General features: G+C 40.4%; 1 protein-coding gene across 3 annotated transcripts; it reads right to left on the bottom strand.

Annotated features, from left to right (window-relative positions):
- Positions 1 to 4,033: 4,033 nt before the first annotated feature.
- Positions 4,034 to 18,365, bottom strand: LOC136876194 (actin-5C). 3 transcript variants are annotated; one of them, XM_068228342.1, is made up of 5 exons: positions 18,342 to 18,365; positions 11,639 to 11,792; positions 11,295 to 11,534; positions 11,040 to 11,178; positions 4,034 to 5,195 (listed from the first exon to the last, which is right to left on the bottom strand). In XM_068228342.1, exons 2-5 carry the CDS (start codon positions 11,762 to 11,764, stop codon positions 4,570 to 4,572), a joined length of 1,131 nt encoding a protein of 376 aa, XP_068084443.1. In that variant the 5' UTR covers positions 11,765 to 11,792; positions 18,342 to 18,365; the 3' UTR covers positions 4,034 to 4,569. The 3 variants fall into 3 exon arrangements, with proteins under 3 accessions (XP_068084443.1, XP_067006036.1, XP_068084444.1); XM_067149935.2 differs by lacking the exon at positions 18,342 to 18,365 and adding an exon at positions 17,998 to 18,125; XM_068228343.1 differs by lacking the exon at positions 18,342 to 18,365 and adding an exon at positions 17,647 to 17,664.
- Positions 18,366 to 19,968: the final 1,603 nt, after the last annotated feature.

Genomic DNA, 19,968 nt, shown 5'->3' with positions numbered 1-19,968 from the left:
TTATAGCGACGATGCGACAGGAAAGGCCTAAGAATAGAAAGGAAGCGGTCGTGCTCTTGATCAGGGTACAGCCCCAGCATTTGCCTGTTGCGAGTTCGATTTGTAAGCGTCATCCCGCTATGGATTTAAACCCGGAGACCGGCTGAACTGAAATTGCAACGCTGTTCATTTACAAAGGCAATCGGGCAGTCTACTCTCGTCGGTTTAATTCACGGTTCTTAACAGAACAAGAACGGTATTCGCAGCGATACAAATAGATCTTATAGCGACGATAGGTACAGGAAAGGTCTAGGAATAGGAAGGAATCCCTTGGCCGGCTAGGAATAGGCTGTTAATAGCCGCCATATTGCGCATTACTCCCTAAGCCGTCTACCGAGGTCTACTTTGACGCAGTATAACAATTATAAAAGATACGCATTCTGGCATTGTAGGCCCTATGCAGTGGTAAGGAATAGTGATGGGCAACGCTCTCGCTCGAGACTGACGTCGCAGATCTCGAGACTCTCGCAAGCTGTGCGACGTACCAGTAACTACGAGCTTGATAGTATATTATTGGCAGTTATTGCGCGAAATAACGTTTTCATATGAAAACGTGTGAGCCAATACATTTTGTCAAAAGGCGAGAAGTACTGCATGTCCAACTATGAACCCCTTAATACCATTAACGAAAGTGAAAACAGAATGTCGGTATCTTTAACTGTTCACGACTTATTTGGGGTGGACAACTTAGCTGAATAATCCTGCATAATTTGTGAATAACTGTAGACAGGGTGTACACCTATTCTGGATACTAGAGGCGTGCGTTATTCGAGCTTGAGACGGGGAAGATGTGCTTTGCTACATATGCAACCCCCATTACACATGAGTGGAACGTGTAATCTAAAATGCCCGACTTTGCTCCAATTCTTTCAGCAGATGTGATGGGCAACGCTCTCGAGACCGATTCTCGTGTGCTGCGAGCTGTGCGACGTCCCAGTTACTACGAGTGTAAGCTTGGTAGTTATCATCAGCAGTTCTAATATAGGAACGTGTGTGACGATAAATTTTGTCAAAAGTCTAGGAAAGCACTGCATGTTGAACTATGAGCTCCTTAATAGCATTAACGAAAGTGAAGACAGAATGGCAGCATCTTAAACTGTTCACGAGTCATTTCAGGTGGACTTCTTAGCTGAATAACCCGTATAATTTGTTAGCTGTTATTAGGATGTAAACCTACCTGGATGCCTCGCAATCGTTGTCGACAGGGTAGCTTCCTGTGATGCAGGCCGGGCCGGAGGTGTTATGTGACTATTCCTCTTCATTTATTTTATGTGCGTTTAAATGGCAGATCATCCCAGAAGTATTTCTGCCGACATACTTTACTTCTTTTGAACAATCAACACAGCGGGCTGTGCTATGTGACATCTCTTCAAAATAACCGACATCCACGACTTGCGTTGCGTTTCGGACATTGTCTTCAAGTTGTCGCGTACAACTAGACACAATTTCACGTTGCACCGTCATATATCGAAGTACCTAATTTTGACCCGAATACTATATAACATTGTAAGGAATTTTTTCCTTCGTCACCAAAATATCGGTAAACATAAGCAGTGGGTAGGGTCTAATAACGATGTACACGTACCTATCGAAAGAATTGGAGCAAACTCAAGCGTTTTAGACTACATATTCCATTCATGCGTAATGGTGGTTGCATATGCAGCAGGGCGCATCTTGCTTCGTCTCGAGTTCGAATAATGCACGCTTCTAGTATCCAGATACGTGTACCTACAGTAGCCGTCAGGTTCTGTACTTAAACCAAACATTCGTGTACCTACTGGTGCATACAATGCCAGAATACTGCGTCAAAATAGACCTCGGTAGAAATGAACGCCCTAGTCGCTTCTTGATACATATTTACGAAATGGAGGAGGTCCGTGGTTGGTTATTCGCATACTCGCCACAAACAACATTCAGCTCCGATTACCTGCAGGCCTACGACACGCTGCTCGTCGCAAAATGCGGGGACAACGCTCTCGAGACCTCTAGAATTTTCTCGCGATAAATAGTGCCTGCGCTAGTCTCGAGAAATCCCGAGAAATCTCAAGAGATCGTCACAGACTGCCCATCACTACCCAGAAGTATTCCTGCGACGTATTTTTCTTCTTTTGAACAAGCAACACAACGGGCTGTGCTACGTGACATCTTTTCAAAATAACCGACATCCACGACTTACGTTGCGTTTCGGACATCGTCTACATGTTGTCGCGTACAACTAGTACAATTTCACATTGCACCGTTATATATCGAAGTACCTAATTAAGACAGGAATACTCTAACATTGTGAGGAATTATTTCCTTCGTCCCCAAAACATCGGTGAACACAAGCAGTGGTCGTATGTTATTGAATGTGGGGTCTGATAACGATGTACACCTATCTGTCGAAAGAATTGGAGCAAACTGAAGCATTTTAGATTACACATTCCACTCGTGCGTAATGGTGGTTGCATATGCAGCAAGGCGCATCTTGCCTCGTCTCGTGTTCGAATAATGCACGCCTCTAGTATCCAGGTTCGTGTACCTACAGTAGCCGTCAGGTTCTGTACTTAAACCACTCATTCGTGTACCTACCAGTGCATACAATGCCAGAATGCGTATCCTTTTTAATTATGTTATACTGCGTCAAAATAGACCTCGGTAGAAATGAACGCCCTAGTCGCTTGTTGACACGTATTTACGAAATGGAGAAGGCCCGTGGTTGGCTATTTGCATACCCGGCACAAACAACATTCAGCTCCGACTACCTGTCGGCCTACGACACGCTGCTCGCTGCACAATGCGGGGACAACGCTCGCGAGATCTCTCGAAATTTCTCGCGAGAAATAGTGCCTGCGCTAGTCTGGAGAAATCTCGAGACCTAGTCTCAAACTGCCTATCACTAGTAAGGAAGAGACTCTGTAGCCTAAAGAAACTGACTGCTGCTGTAGCTACACCTACCTGAATACTAGAGGTGTGCATTATTCCAACTAGAAGAGGCAGGATGCGCCTTGCTAAATATGCAACCACCATTATGCACGAGTGGAATGTGTAATCTAAAATGCACGAGTTTGCTCCAATTTGCAAGACTGGTTAGCAATAGGCATTTTTCTACTTTATAATTGTAGCATGTTAACGTAAGATGTTTATAAAGTGTAACTTATTTTCAGTGTACAATTGTATGACTGGTTAATGATTCTGACTTTTTAACTTAAGGTTACCTACAGGCTGAAGACGCCCGTAACAAGGGGCGAAACATGTTCCTAAGAAGTGTACATAGTATTATGTAAATTTCACCCACGTAGCACATGTCATGTATTGAATAGGTGGTACAATAGAATAAATTATTTTGTGATAATTTGCGCCAATTCTCAACAGGTAGGTGTACAAGTGATTAATCTCATTGTTTGTACATCGTTATTGTCACACATTTCCATATGAGAACTGCTGATATACCATCAAGCTTACGCTTGTAGTTACTGGGAGGTCGCACAGCTCGCAGAACAGGACAATAGGTCGAGATCTGCGACGTCAGTCACGAGTCCATCACTAGTCCAAAGACATGTAAATAGAAACTTGCAGGAATAAAGCTTCCCCTCAGTTTTAAAAATAAATGTTTATGGAATGTTCTTTAACCTCCATCAGAGTACAACATGAACAATAAAATCAATAATTGCATTCACAGCAAGTCTTTCCACAAATGGTGCATCCCAATAACTGTAAATGAACTGGAGCCACAGCCAGTCTTCAGCATACTTACTAAAGACCAAACAGAACCTGCATGAAATTTTGAGAGCAAGCTATGTACCAGTGCTGCATGTTAGACCACTTAAGTATTAAACCAGTTTCCATGAAATGCTAATGGTGCATTGTTTAGTTACAAATTACCCAGGGTCCTATGTTGGAAGACTGTCAGAAGTCTCAACCATATTAAATTTTTAAGTTAAAACTAGACCAGTTGGACAAGGATATGAAAAAACTAACAGGAATAACAAGGCTGAGGAATGAACAAGATGCATTTCAATTTTTTATGTCTTTATTTTCCCATTTTTCTAATTTCATAAGTCTTTCTCATGGGATTAAATTAATACTTTGGCCTAGTGCATTTAGTGTTTTCATTGGCAGGTCCTTCCAAGAGAAAACGAACCATTTTTTGAAAAGGAAATGGTCACAACTTTTTACATGTGAAAAACATCTGAAAAATGTCTAACAAAAAAGTACACTTTTCAAATACAAAAGTTACCAAATATCTTTCATTGTTCGAATTACAATAAGCCTTTTACGTGGAATGATTGAGCACGATTTCTCTGAGTCAAATGCTCCGACAGAAACCCTGGGATACATTGAAGGTGATCTTAAAGAGAGAAAAGGCAGACTATTTCCTTGCTTGTAGACAAGAGGAACAAAATCACTTTATACATAATTGTTCATGAATAACACAAACAGTAAAGTCTTTTACGAACTCCCGGTGTTGCTCGGAGGGGATCTGCCTCGACCTAGAAGTCTCGAACTTCTAGCAAATGGATAATCAAAATAAGGTACGCTGACGTCTTTTTAGAAACATTTCCTGTGGACAATAGATGGGCCAGACTCATCGTATTCTTGTTTGGAGATCCACATCTGCTGGAAGGTAGACAGAGAAGCAAGGATAGAACCACCAATCCAGACAGAGTACTTCCTCTCAGGTGGGGCAATAATTTTGATTTTCATTGTTGAAGGAGCCAAAGCAGTGATTTCCTTTTGCATCCTATCAGCAATACCAGGGTACATGGTGGTGCCTCCAGAAAGGACAGTGTTGGCATACAAATCCTTACGGATGTCCACGTCGCACTTCATGATCGAATTGTAGGTGGTTTCGTGGATTCCACAGGCTTCCATACCCAGGAAAGATGGCTGGAACAAAGCTTCGGGACAACGGAACCGCTCGTTGCCAATTGTGATGACTTGTCCATCAGGAAGTTCATACGATTTCTCCAGGGAACTTGAAGATGCAGCAGTAGCCATTTCCTGCTCAAAGTCAAGAGCCACATAGCACAGCTTTTCCTTGATGTCTCTGACGATTTCCCTCTCTGCTGTGGTGGTGAAACTGTAGCCTCGTTCAGTCAGAATCTTCATAAGGTAATCAGTCAAGTCACGACCAGCCAAGTCCAATCGAAGGATGGCATGAGGAAGAGCATAACCTGCACAAACAAGAAAGTAATATGGTAAACTTCACTGTGAATGCTGGTGGTGGTATCCTTAAAATTCCTCTGAAAGTGCAGAGCTTCCAAAAAATCAAAGAGACTCCCACAGCAATAATACAGAAACCACGAGTCAAAATGTCACTTCCAACGATTTTCCAAGTGGGTGGAACTTGGTGGGCAGACTTAGGGAGGAGAGAAAAATCTTAACTAATGAAATTATGCCTGAAGTAGTAGAAAGGGAAGATCCTTTATGCTTGTCAGGGTCCCACCAGCCTGCCCCTAAAAATATTCTTATATGGAAGAATTAAAACAGAGGCTGTGTGAATCAGCTCAATGCGACCACTTCATCTGTCGAATGCCAGGGACCCACCCAACCCACCCAAAAAGGCACGTTTACTTTTATAACCTAATGAAATATTTTACGTGGCACTGACCGTTAACCGGCCAGCTACGAACACAGCCAATGGCCGACAAGATAGTCATTCCCAGAATTCCTAAATCGCTGCTTCCGTTACCAACCTGCGCAAAAGAAAAATACAGCAAGAAACAGGGCAAGAAAAAAATTTTAGTAGCTGTATCCTATCTTTGAAAATCAGGCCAAGCTCTGTCATGAGAACAGTGGCCCCTTAGGGGGCTTTGAGAGGTTCTTAAACTATCGCCACGGCGCATACTGCCTGCACGGCAAGAAAGTTCAATTTAGTGGTGTAACCTATGGACATTCCTTAACAGTCGGTAACAGTTTACAGATCGTAAAGACGCTTCTATCGGCAATCCAGTGACCTAAAAATACAAGAGCATCACCTGCCATCGAGCCTCTGTATACAGCGAGCGCAGTAAGTGGAGTTCCTACACTAGGCCTATGCTCCTAACTTCTCCCACCAGGAACGAAATTTTACATCCATGTGAAGACAATGAATTTGAATATTCATTTCAACATCAGTAAAAAGGAGGTGGGATATCACTGAGCGACTAAACATCATATCATGACTCGCCTAATGCTCTCTACCAAGAAAGAAAGGCTCCATTATTGTTAGGGACTAAAATTGGGGAGGACAAAAATGCATCTCCTTTTCAAGCAGACAACTTTCCTAACATTAGGTCAATCCCAGGCTTTGGCAAATGAAAATGCAGAACACATTGAAAACCATTATATATCAGCATAACCCGTTCTTATGGTCCCAAGACAAGCAGTAATCAAAGATTCCATGCTCTCAAAATACAGATAGAAAATACAAAAAGATAGACCAGAGGAAATACAGGGTCTATATTTATGCTTGGCAAGGACTTTCTCACTCGACCTTGGCCGCCAGTGACGGTTCAGTTGCCGGCTACTGTGCGTGCGTATGTACGGCAGAATACAGTGCTCAAAATCATTATCATGCATTTTACTCACCATTTTTACAGTTTATGCTGAAAATGTTCCCCATGCGCTGCCAGACATAATCGGCATCTCATAGTGAAGTTTACGGTTACTCTACCAAGTTCTTCAGCAGTGATGGATGCAATTGCAGCTCTTATATTGTCTTTACGTTCATCTAGTGTGAGAGTTGTTCCCATGAACTACATTTTTTAACATTCCCCACAAATAAAAATCAGATGTTATTAAATCTGGGCTAGGCGGGGGCCACAGATTTTTACTTATGATCCTCGGACCAAACACGCTTCAGTAACGAGATAACGATTTCTACGTCTATTTTTATTGTTTACTGAACCTGTACATTTGAATCTCTTAGCCAGTTTTATTGTCCGATTGATAGGAATGGGTCTCCCTGGTAATTTCGCTCGAAACTTTTGTCTTGTCCTAGCACACTATTTTCTGCACTTACGTATTGTGCAGATATACACGTTCACATAACGAATATTTCACATACATTACAGCACTATACACAACCACAATAAAACACTATACAATACGACATACAGTACGCAGTAGCTTCATAGAATACCCTACTAGCTCGGAGCTCAGCTCTCAGCCACTGCAGGAAGTGCCGGAAACCACGTGCACCAGTGGCTGGTAGCGATATGTCATCGGCCGCCAAGGTTGAGTAAGAAAGTACTTGCCAAGCATAAATAAAGACCCGGTAGTATTGAATAGGGTAGCACTATGATATGCAAAGCCTTGATTAAGAGTAAACAGAACATACAGAAATTAGGAACTACAGGGTCTTTATGATTGGCAAGGACTTTCTCGCTCGACCCTGGCCGCCAATGACAGGCCACTACGGGCCGCTGGCGTGCGCAGTTTCCAGCACTTCCTGAGAGCTGAGCTCCGAGATAGTAGGTTGTTCAATGAAGCCACTGCGTACTGTATGTCGTATTGTATAGTGTTTTATTGTGATTGTGCAGAGTGCTGTAATGTATGTGAAATATTCGTTACGTGAACGTGTATATTTACACAATACTTACATTAAGTGCAGAAAATCATGCGCTTGGACAAGACAAAAGTTTCGAGCGAAATTTCCAGGGAGACCCATTCCTATCAATAGGACAATAAAACAACTGGCCACGAGATTAAAACATACAGGTTCAGTTAACAATAAAAATAGACGTAAAGGTCGTTATCTCTTTACTGAAGGGTGTTTGGTACGAGGATCATAAGTAAAAAATCCGTGGCCGCCTCACAGGCCAGATTTAACGGCATGTGATTTTTATTTGTGGGAAATGTTAAAAAATGTAGTTTATGGGAACCACCCTCGCACTAGATGAACTTAAAGACAATATAAGAGCTGCAATTGCATCCATCACTGCTGAAGAACTTGGTAGAGTAACCGAAAACGTCATTAGGAGATGCCAATTATGTTTGGGAGCACATGGGGAACATTTTCACACAAACTGTAAAAATGGTGAGTAAAATGCATTATAAATGTATGATAATGGAAGACAATGATTTTGAGCATAAACTGTAAACATGGTGAATAAAATGCATGATAATGATTTTGAGCACCGTATTCTGCCGTACATACGCACACACGGTAGCCGGCAACTGAACAGTCACTGGCGGCCAAGGTCGAGCGACAATGTCCTTGCCAAGCATAAATAAAGACCCTGTATATCTAAAGTAGCAGAGAAGAGATCCACCCTTAAAGCTTGCCACAGTCCCAAGTATTCTTATGTAGAAGAATTAAAAACATAAGAGGTTTGAAACTTAAATAATGGCAACACTGCTGTGGGGACGCTATGCAACGGAATGTAATATCGTCGCTGACAGCACACATTGGTTACATACCTATCTTACCTCGGAGCAAATGGACTCTCCCTTCCCACATCACCTGCGTACTCAGAAGTGAGAGAAACAGTCACTTGTGAGCTAACGGTCTAATGTAACGTCCCTATGTTTTCCAAAGAGGAACAACGGAGTTGGATCAAGATCGAATGTGCCAGAGGTTGTACAGCACGACAGTGTCATCAAGGTTTTCAAGAGGCTAGCGGGGAATTTGCATTGCCTTATAAAACTGTGGCAGGTTGGGTAAGAGCCGTCAAGAATGGTCAGCAAACTGTGGCGGACATTCATAGGGCAGGTCGTCCTACGAGCGTCAGTGCAGAAGAAGTGCATGCTCTTGCTGCATTAATGGACAGTGATCGATTTGATTCCGAAGATGAAGGAACCACTTTGTGGCATTCGCTTCAGAACTGTTGCAGAGATTCGACAGGCAGTAGACCGCTCCATTCGCACCATCAACAGAACAGGCTCTGCTGAAGGTATACTACGACTTCCACATCGCTGGCAATGGGTTATACACAATGTTGGTGACTACATTGAAGGACAGAGAAGGTTACTAACATGTAACTCATTTGTATCTGTTGTAAATAAATAGTTGCCACTAAGTTCCAATCTTCGTATGTACATATTGGAAACGCAACGATTTTCAGTCTTCCTAATGGCTCAAGTAGCTTGCTATCTCCGACAAAGGCCTCATCAGGTAAGGCCATACCTATCACCTTGTGAAAATAACTAAACCACAAAGTTTGACATCGTGGTATAGCCGACAAGACTGTTTCATCTGCAAGAGTATGTCAAATACTTATCCCATTTTCTTAAGCGGTCTGATATGAAGCAGGATGAATTTTCACCCAGTTTTCATAACTGGATGCCCTTCCCTACAGGAACCTCATCAGGAGTGAACAATATTAAATGGAATGAGTATATACTTTCACGGCCCATAATACTGTACCGGTAGATGTTTTGGAAGAAAAAACTACTCTAATAGGTAAGAAAAAAGTGTAACATTGTGCTAGCACAAGGCCTACAGTTACATCCAGTAGTTGTGAAGTGAAATTTACAAACTTGTGCTCCCAGGGAATACTAGATACCTGTACGCAGCTTTGCGACAGATAACATTATTCACCCAGACCGTTTTTGTTTACTGTGCATGTCTTGGGATGCCACTTGTCACTTCCCACAACCAAAGCTGACCAACGGTCTTTTCTTGCTAGTCCCAATGCTAGCAACCCTAACCCTCTATACAGACTCATATACTGAAATATTCCATAGAACTCCAATCATTGGGACATATTCCAGATCAAAAGCCTTAACAAGTGGCTCAATGCTAGGGCAGCCCCAGGTAGGCAATCATTCATAGCAAATGGAAATAGCCAATGCAGTCTATTATATGTAAAAAGAATTTAGAAGTCTGGCATTAACCATTACCTGAAAAGGATAAGAATACAGTTAAGTTACAAGTCTTATGGGCCAACACGTACATAGTCAAGATTTTTCAATTTCAGTTGAAAAACCTGCAGGTAATGTTAAAATTATAGTCCATTAGATAAACAAAACCAACTTAGAATTTGTGGGGGTTTTAGAACTGAACAAAAATAATCTAGATACACAGGAGCAAGATATAAATTTGCCTAAAAAAAACCTAAACTATGAGAATTTCTGCATTGTGTTGAAAAGGACAGCACTTACTCTCAAACAAGAACGAAAGTTTAACCAAATCAATAGTTTTCAAGGAACAAAAGTGCCTACAAACAGCTTATCACACAAAACTTCCAAGGAATGGCCTGGTAATCACTGAATAAACAGTTTATATGGAACCTGATGTGTTAAGATTTTTACGTCCCACTAACTGCACAACAATATTTGGAGACTCTGAGGTGCAGAAATTTCGTCCCTCACGAGCTTTTACATCCCATTAAATCTAGACACGATGCTAACTTATTCGAGTACCTCTACAAACCACCGGACCGCGCCAGAATTGAACCTGCCAGGTTGGGGTCAGAAAGCCAGCGCTTCAATTGCTAGAGGCATTCAGTCCTGCTACACGAAAGTTACAAGGTCATTTGAAACTAATAACTGCAAACTATTCACAAAAAGCATTCACTAAAGGAAGGAAATTATATTACTGTACAATGAAATCCTCAACACTTTTCTGCAAAGAATTTCACCCCACTCCACAAGCACATCCGGGGGAGTGATTTTTTTTTATATAGACCCAGAACCAATAATGAAATTCATAAATTATCGAAACTGCATTCCTCATAAATTATTGAAACTGCATTCTTATTCTTGTAGTTCCATAGATTTCTTTGTATCAACAACTAAATATTCTATGGTCCATCGCAACACCACCACATGGCAACAAGAAACTAAAAAATAATTAGCCTGATGCCGAAAGATCAAAAAATATGCTGTTACACTTTCCTCGCAAGGACTCCTGACAAATTCATAGAAGCAAGAGAATCCCAATAAGCTCAAAGTGAGGAAGATGGCATCTAAATGTGAAGGGCACAATAAAAATTACATTGCACAAAACTGAAGGCATTGTTGCAGGCAACAAACTGACAAATTGTAAAGTTCAAAAATAAGGCTTTAAATTCCTATCAAGAAGAAAAACTCACCTTCATAGATAGGTACAGTGTGCGAAACTCCATCACCAGAATCCAGAACAATACCAGTTGTCCTACCAGAGGCATATAGTGACAGCACAGCCTGGATTGCTACGTACATGGCAGGGGTGTTGAAAGTTTCAAACATGATCTGCAAAATATAACAATGTTAAAAACACATTCATGGAAATAAAATGACCATTTTAAAAACCCTCAAGAAATTCAGTGGTTGAACAGAATTTTAATCCTATCAGAAGCACAACCTACCTGTGTCATCTTCTCCCTGTTAGCTTTTGGGTTGAGAGGAGCTTCAGTCAACAGAACTGGATGTTCTTCAGGAGCCACTCTGAGTTCATTGTAAAAAGTATGATGCCAGATCTTTTCCATGTCATCCCAGTTTGTGACAATACCATGTTCAATAGGGTATTTCAGGGTAAGAATGCCTCTCTTGGATTGAGCCTCGTCACCTACATAGCTGTCTTTCTGGCCCATACCAACCATCACTCCCTATTAAACAAGAATACCAAATTTAATAAAAGGTCTCTTCCAGAATGGAATAATCCTACCATCAAGGAGAAATACCAATGTTACTAATAGCTTGAAAAAATTACCTGATGCCTTGGTCGACCAACTATTGAAGGAAACACAGCCCTGGGTGCATCATCGCCTGCAAACCCAGCTTTGCACATTCCGGATCCATTGTCGACCACAAGTGCTGCAACTTCCTCGTCACACATGGTTAGTAGTAGTTGAGTATACGAAGTACTGGAAAAGAAAATTGCCAAGATGCAACACAGAGCAGCTCACAACTATAGATTCGCAAATGAACACCAAACAATGTGGACACCTGTAACCAAGACGGCCCACAACAAATTAGACACCACCCAATATGCAAATTATGCGTCGTCATACTGAAAAGTTCATCTCAATAATGATGTATCCTTGGACACTGGCAAAAGTAGGGACGGGCGCGACTGAAGCCTGGAATCAAGAGTGTCGACTCCATCGACTCCGAACACCGGGCTCGATTTGCATGAAGCCTCACGACTCCAAGTTAACCTGATGCGCATTGCGGGACCACTAGCATGTTGAGGCTCAGAAAATAACAAATATCATACATGTTGCTGCTCATTTGCCCATTGGGATTTTTCAGAGTATTGTAGAATGAAGTACGGTATCGTTAACGAAAATACAAAAAATAACATTTGTAACATACTTTGTATTTATGTACACTTCAATACGGACCTAACATGAGAATTATAACGTGTAATCGTTAACGAAGACGAGAGCAATGGTGTGGTTGAAATAAAATTCAACTTGTTAAGTCAGAAAGTATCGGCATAGCAGACCACGGGCATTTAATTTCATGTCTATTTGTTGTGATCAGGAAATTGATGAACAGATATCAATGGCAAATCAATTGCACATGAATGATGAAAACAGATCTAATATGGGTAAATCCACTAACATAATTCGAACATAGATTAAACCATTAAAAGCCTCCGTGGCTCAGGCAGCAGTGCATCGACCTCTCACCGCTGGATTTCGTGGTTGAAATCCCAGTCACACCATGTGAGATTTGTGCTGGACAAAGCGGAGGCGGGACGGATTTTTCTCTGGGTACTCTGTTTTCCCGTCATCTTTCATTCCAGCAACACTCCAATATCATTTCATTTCATCTGTCAGTCATTCATCATTGCCCCAGAGTGCGACAGGCTTCGGCAGCCGGCACAATTCCTATTCTCGCCGCAGTATGGAGCTTCATCCCATTCCTGATCCGGTCACTGACTGGAAAACACGTAGTAGGTTTTCATTATAATTCATCAAGGACCAAGTTAAATCTTGTTGCATTATTATTATTATTATTAGCAATAACTGAAAAGAAATTGTTATACGTAATATGCTCACCAGTGTTTTGTTATTATGTAATTGAATTTCATATTGGCGATTACTTATGATTCTGTCATAATACATTATTAATATTATAAACAACTATTTGTGAAACATTTCTTGTAATATTCCATTAGTAAATGAAAGTTGTTTGTATTATGTACTTCCAAGCAAATAGAGTAAGAGACAATATGTGACACTCAGCGAGATATCGAGGGACAACTATTAGAGCTCTCTCTAGCGGATTGACCTGAAAACTACCGATTCTGTCATAAGAGCACGTGTATTTGTGTATGAAGTTTTTGGTGTTATTTATGCGTTTTCAGAGAGTTGACATAAATAGTAGCGTGTGTCATTCCTTGATATCTCCTCTCAACATAAGGGGAAAGGTATGTGCTGTGTTTGGCTGCAGTAACTATGAAGTAGAGAAGAATGTGCGGTCTTTCTTCCGTTTCCCTCGTGACAAGAAAATGTAATTAATATTGTGTTTGTATATATATTCTTCCAGTGACAAAGAGATTTTTATAGTACTTCATAACCTTCTGACCTGTTCGAACCATATTTTTAACTGGCTCAAAATATAATACGCATATTTTATTGTATAGTGCAGCAGTTAACCTTCAATACCAATGTGTTGTAGGTGTGATCTGCGGGTTTGATTTAATTCAGGAAAATACATATGCATATGAGCGTGGCTGGTTGTGTTCCAAGTTACCACATTTGGAATGCCGTAATGCATTGTCAAGTACTGAAGAAAATATGGGCGATTTAAGAAATGTACATATTTTGTTGAAACAATATGATGATGCAAATTTGCTTTACCCTAATGTAATGGTAGGCCTATTATAGCAAGTATTGCTTATAGGGAAAGTTTGAATGTTTTTGAGGCTAAATTTATAGATTTTATTTCTGTTATTAGACTTCAAGTTAAAAGAAAAATTGCCCAGCTCTTAAATGTAAATTCATTGAATCATGTGTTTAAGGAATGTGCCGATATTTTTGTTGACAAGTGTTTTAATATGATACAATGCTTTTAAATGAGAAAAAATAAAAATCTAGCCGTGAACGTTCAGGCAGGAATTCTAAATTTTAAAAAAGTAATGCATAAATGAAAGATCAAGCCTTTTCACAGCAGTCCGTTTCACATCTTGATTATATGTCTAATTTCAGTCTTTAAATAATAACCTGTTAAATAATTCTTCATTTATCCAGAATTGCTTTAGCAACCTTGAAGTAAATATCTTAGTAACACTTTCTTTCTAGACGTCATTTATCCATTTCCGTATATACATTTCCATTGATATTTGAATTTAGCGCGAATTTTCAGGTCAAGCCACTAGGAGCGCCACTTGCGACTTGTCTCCCATTTTAACAATGCTAAATCCGGAAGTGTCGCGTATTGTCTCTACTGTATTTACTTCAAGTTCACGTTGGCGATTATTGAATATTATTCTGTCAGAATATATTATTATTATTATTATTTTATACAAAAAAAGCCCCTTTTCGCGACAGCCCTAAGTGACCTCTGCCCAGCTCGAAGGCCAGCAGATTACGAGGTGACGTGTGTTCAGCACGACGAATCCTCTCGACCGTTATTCTTATTCTAGACCCGTTCTATACCTCACCGTCATAACGAACCCTGAGATACAGGTAAAAATCCCTGACCTGGCCGGAATCGATCCCGGGGCCTCCCTAGACTGCGGAGACGGCTATTATGACGCACAATGATTGGTAAAATATTTGTTGTAAAATCATACGTCATACTCTTCTTTCTGTTTTACGCCATTGAAGTTAAAAAAAATGAAATGATACTTGTTCGTCGCGTCGACCTCTGTAGATCTTTTGCCACTACTTTCACCACTATGATAGGAACCTGCGTGTAAGTGTAGAGTGTTGAATGTGAGAAAAGGAACGTTAAGGACGACACAAACATCCAGTCCCCAGGACTGGGGTATTAATAATTTACAATTTACAAGAATCGAACCCGGGGCCGCCGGGTGATAGACGCTTTGCCCCTACACCGGGGGACCGCACTCATTGTTGTAAATATTGGCGATTATGTACAAGTATGCTGTCAGATTATTATTACCACTATTATTATCATCGTTGTCGCCAAAATAGACCTACAACATTAACGCTCAAAGAGTCGCGCGGGCTGTTGGCAACACCCCACGTTCATTTTTAGGCTAAATCCTGCGATCGAGTTCATTTAGCTTGCTGCAATCTCTTATACCTCTCTATAAGTGACCTTACCATGAAGTGTTGAGCGAGTGCTGTGATAGCTGTTAGCGCTCTTTCATCACACCTGGGGTGTCGTCATACCACCGCGCGACCACTATCATAACATTTCCTACTCAGTTCTCGCTTCAGTGGTGAATGTTTGATTTTCAGTGAAAATGTGTTGCTATGAACGACAGGAGGCTACAGGGTTGCCACTTTAGTACTTAAGTACTAGATCTAGTACTTCATGATCATTTTTAGTACGTTAGTTCTTTTTATGGAAATCTAGTACCTTTTACGGGGGTAGAGTATAAACTCTTCTAGTGCAGCAAAAGAACAAGAAAGAAATTGATAAGAAGCTTCAGAGCCATGTTGAAGTTTGTAAACAGATTTTTTGGACGGTGGATTTTCGTGATCCTATTTTAATAAATCTGTCCATGGCGAACCTGGAAAATTACTAATGAGGTGACAGTTTCATCAGTATAATCCCATTAGCTATATATTTCCCGGCTGTAATTACAGAAAGTGTTAATGAAATTAGATGGGAAATAGTGGTAAGCGAAGTCCACAGAAACTTAAAAGATTTTCAGTTTGGTGTGAAAATGGGAAACCACGGAAAACCATCTTCAGGGCTACCGACAATGGGGTTCGAACCCACTATCTTCCGGATGCAAGCTCACAGGTGCGCGCCTCTAACCGCACAGCCAACTCGCCCGGTGTTTTTGAAATTAAAAATCCTGTAGGCGACTACACCTTTCCAAATTTAACGAATTTTGTGAAGGCAGTGTTCTGTTTACTACATTCTTCTGCTGCAACAGAACAGTTTTTTTTTTTTTCTGCTGTTACTACCAATAAGACCAAGTTGAGAAAAACTCCAATCCTGTATGATGAATGGGCTCCTTCTGACAAATGAGAAACTAAAACATACGCAATTTTCACATTTCAAAACAGTTTATTGCTTTGGCATTGTTTTCCAAGGATTAAGAGAAGAGTAAAATATGAAGATGAAAACCGGTAAGTTCTGTTCTCATTTAATAAATGTGTATTTTTGATAAGTATACTTTGATTTCTATAACTTACTGCCTTTATGAATAACCCTATTCCATTGTTAATAAATATTTAGAACTTTTTACCATAATTTAGTACCTTTTTAGGGGAAGATTTAGTACGAAAATATTTTTCCCGGTGGCAACCCTGGGAGGCTAGAATATGCGAACTTTTAGAAGATGAAAGTTGTGAAGAAGATTCCGATTAGTCAGATCCAGAAGAAAGCGACAACTGTGAGGAACTTATCCAAAACAGTAATACAGATGCTGATAGTGAAGATGACGGACATTATTATTCTGTTCACCATGAAGGAGGAAACCTGTACTTGTTTAGAGATAAACAGACCAAGAGGAAAAAAGATCCCTTCCAACGAACGTTAGGACGCGTCAACAAAATATAGTATTTTACATCTCCCAGGTGTCAAGGTCCGTGCTAAAAGTGCTAAGTCACTGTTCGAGTGCTTTTCGCTATTTGTGGATGATGTGATGATCAGAACTATTACTAATTGTACAAACATTTACATAGGCACTATTGCCGGAAATTATTCGAGAGATCGCGATGCTAAGCATACCGGTGAAACCGAAATAAAGTGTGTGATTGGTATCCTAGGAAAGATCACAATATGAAGATAAAGTCGGAATTCAATAGGACAAATTGGGGCAAATATTCATTTATAGGAAGGGGAGTTAGGGACTGGAATAACTTACCGGTACCAAGGGAGATGTTCAATAAATTTCCAATTTCTTTGAAATCATTTAAGAAAAGGCTAGGAAAACAACAGATAGGGAATCTGTCACCTGGGCGACTGCCCAAAATGCAGATCAGTATTGACTGATTGACAAATTTCATTCTGATACTAGCAGGTGTTTATCGCTCTGGACATAAAGACCACAAACGTCCAAGAACGATCTCCGAAACAATCACGGTGCACAGTATGCCCTAGAAACAAAGATTACTGTGATAGCTGTTGTAATGTGTCTGAAACGCATACGGAATGTGTGTGGAAAATGTTACCAAGATTCAGATGAAACACAAAGTGATACAGACTAAGTTTCTGACCTTGTTTTCTTACATGTCGTTATTTCAATCTGATAACAGTAACACTGAGTGTAATTCAAAAATATTATTGTATTAATTTGTTTTGTATTGAAATGCAGAAATTTAGTACCGGTAATAATTTCAATATTTTCGTATACTTGGATTTTTGTAGGAGAATATTTCGCATTTTATGATTCCATGTGCTAGTCTCGTTTGTAAATCTATATTACACATGATATACTTTTGGAAAAATGTCTTTATGTAGGTTGTACTGTGAAATTATATTTGGGGTGTTGTCAACGCCCCGCGCGACTAACGATTCAGATGAGTGAGCGACTCCGTGAGGGTTAACACTAACGATAATATCCCGAAACAATATTTAATGTTTGCTGGTTAATAATCATCTATCTTGTATTCATCGTACCACAAGTTACCAAAGGAGGAACGTGGAACTATTATTCCAAGCAGTTCCGACAATAGCTGTTAGATGGAGTTAGTGCATCAGTGGAATCGACACTGGAGTCGAATGTGTCTGTTCCAGATTGTTCCAGAGGTACCAGTCTCGAACCTTGGCGACTCCGTTCGCAGCCCATCCCTAGGCGAAACCCTCATACCGGTAGTCCCACCCTATAAAAAAATATAGTAGACATACGGTACTCAAAGTTTCACTCGTAGAAAATTAAAAATCAAATCAATGACTACAGTTAGAACGAAAACGATGCACTATTCCGAACGAGAAACGCATGTAAAAAAAGAAAATCACTTCTCAACTTACAAGTATAAGTTATAATATACAAGCGCAGGGCACTACACTACAACTGCACGACTGATCTCGCACCAGACTGATTCAAACACTCGACGTTAGCCCCTGACGGGACGTGGCCTACTGCGGCTGCACTCCGAAGCTTTACGGAACAAGCCGAAGCTTTCCGAATGGCGTACCCCGGCTTCGTGCATCGAGTAGTTCATCAGACGAACTATCTGAATTTAACTATTCTGAAGTGTGAAGTTTTCTGTATGTTGCCATTGATGCCCGTACCTTATTTTCTTGACAAGTGCATAAGCCCAAAAGGCTATACAGTATCATGTCTGTAACATTTCTGTATGTTTATTATTTACCTGCTCTACTGCAGCTGCACATGGCCAGCTGTGTGCTGAACACCGTCAACACTTTTTCTATATTACTAAGAAAAGAGCTGCAATGATTAGTTCTATTAACGCTTCGTTTTATATCATGATTCCAGAATTCAGAGTAGAAAATATGCCTTTCATCTGACGTAGGATGTGTTATTTACCGGCCGATAAGGTTAATCAGTAGACTTAACGCACGTGACTTTTTTGGTATAATACCAGTGTAAACACAGTAATGTGCATTTCGTGGCATAGCAATGCTGAAAACACCATATTAATATAATCAATGCGATTTAACAATGTAACTTACAGGGCAACATTAATGTACCGCTTTTATTTTATGCTCAGGGTATGAGCATATTTGTATATGAACGTGACTCGTGTGTTGAGAATGTCTTGTGAGAAGGTATTGGATAGTGCTTTCGGTGATCTACTGACCGTTTAAGGCAAGCCAAGTCTTTGCTTATGTGTGGGTACTGTTGGTACTGGGTACTCTTTTATGACTGATTTAGGCTACAAGGAGCCTTCAGGATAAGATGTACAGGCTTTATATAAATAAATGTGCAAAGAATTAATTTTTGTGTATTTTTTAATATTGTATTTGACGTTTATATTGTATATTTCGGTTCAATATTAATAATAATGTTATTTGCTTTACGTCCCACTAACTACTTTTTCGGTCTTCGGAGACACCGAGGTGCCGGAATTTAGTCCCGCGGGAGTTCTTTTACGTGCCAGTAAATCTACCGACACGAGGCTGACGTATTTGAACACCTTCAAATACTACCGGATTGAGCCAGGATCAAACCTGCCACGTTGGGGTCAGAAGGCCAACGCCTTAACCGTCTGAGCCACTCGGCCCGGCAGGTTCAATATTACATCGAGTTTTATTACCTCAAATTATATATCGGAACAGATGTCGTATTTTACCTTAGATACCGATATACACATTGGCGTATACTGAATCAAGACGTGGGCTACACTAGACTTAGATTACCGTACTTCTTTTCGATAGTTGTTTAGTGAACGTGAGGCCTTCATACTATTAATTCCCCTGGCTTGGGGACTGGGTTTATGACGTCTTCACCATTCATTTTATCCTCATTAGATCACCACCAAGCCTATACAGATGCCATGCACCATTATTATTATTATTATTATTATTATTATTATTATTATTATTATTATTATTATTAAATAAACATGCTGAATTTTACAACGGTCGTACCCATCGTTCACTGGTTTATTAGCTTCCTTGGGAGATCAGTGGTGGTGTCCAAGTCCGACCGATGATCATGGGTTCGATTCCAACCAACAAAAGAGAACACTAAACCTGAAAGAATGCATTTCAGTGTAGCAGATCTATACCTATAAAAATAAAACTATTACACCTATAACAGCAGCCCTCCAGTGTCTTCCAACAAGGATGTAGAACAGTAGAAGTAAACGGGAGTGAAATACCAGCACTCTGCTATCTATATAATTAAATCAGAAATATGGAAGTGAGGAAATATATATGAGTAATGCATGTTTGATAGCAGTGGCGATCTGACGGAACGAAGCTTAACCCTGGTCCCAGCATCTATCGGACATACGTCAGCAAGCCGCGTGAGGT

Source organism: Anabrus simplex, chromosome 6 (assembly GCF_040414725.1).
Source record: "Anabrus simplex isolate iqAnaSimp1 chromosome 6, ASM4041472v1, whole genome shotgun sequence".
NCBI lineage: Eukaryota > Metazoa > Arthropoda > Insecta > Orthoptera > Tettigoniidae > Anabrus > Anabrus simplex.
The sequence above is the reverse complement of the archived record's forward strand: the minus strand, read 5'-3'. Positions and strand labels throughout refer to the sequence as shown.

What these genes read in the sequence shown, in the direction of transcription:
- LOC136876194 (XM_068228342.1), bottom strand. Translation starts at nt 11,764, where the DNA reads ATGTGTGACGAGGAAGTTGCAGCACTTGTGGTCGACAATGGATCCGGA. An exon ending in ACAGGGAGAAGATGACACAG is followed by an intron (nt 11,179 to 11,294) that starts GTAGGTTGTGCT and finishes TATATTTTGCAG; the next exon opens with ATCATGTTTGAAACTTTCAA. An exon ending in CACTGTACCTATCTATGAAG is followed by an intron (nt 5,196 to 11,039) that starts GTGAGTTTTTCT and finishes TTGTTTGTGCAG; the next exon opens with GTTATGCTCTTCCTCATGCC.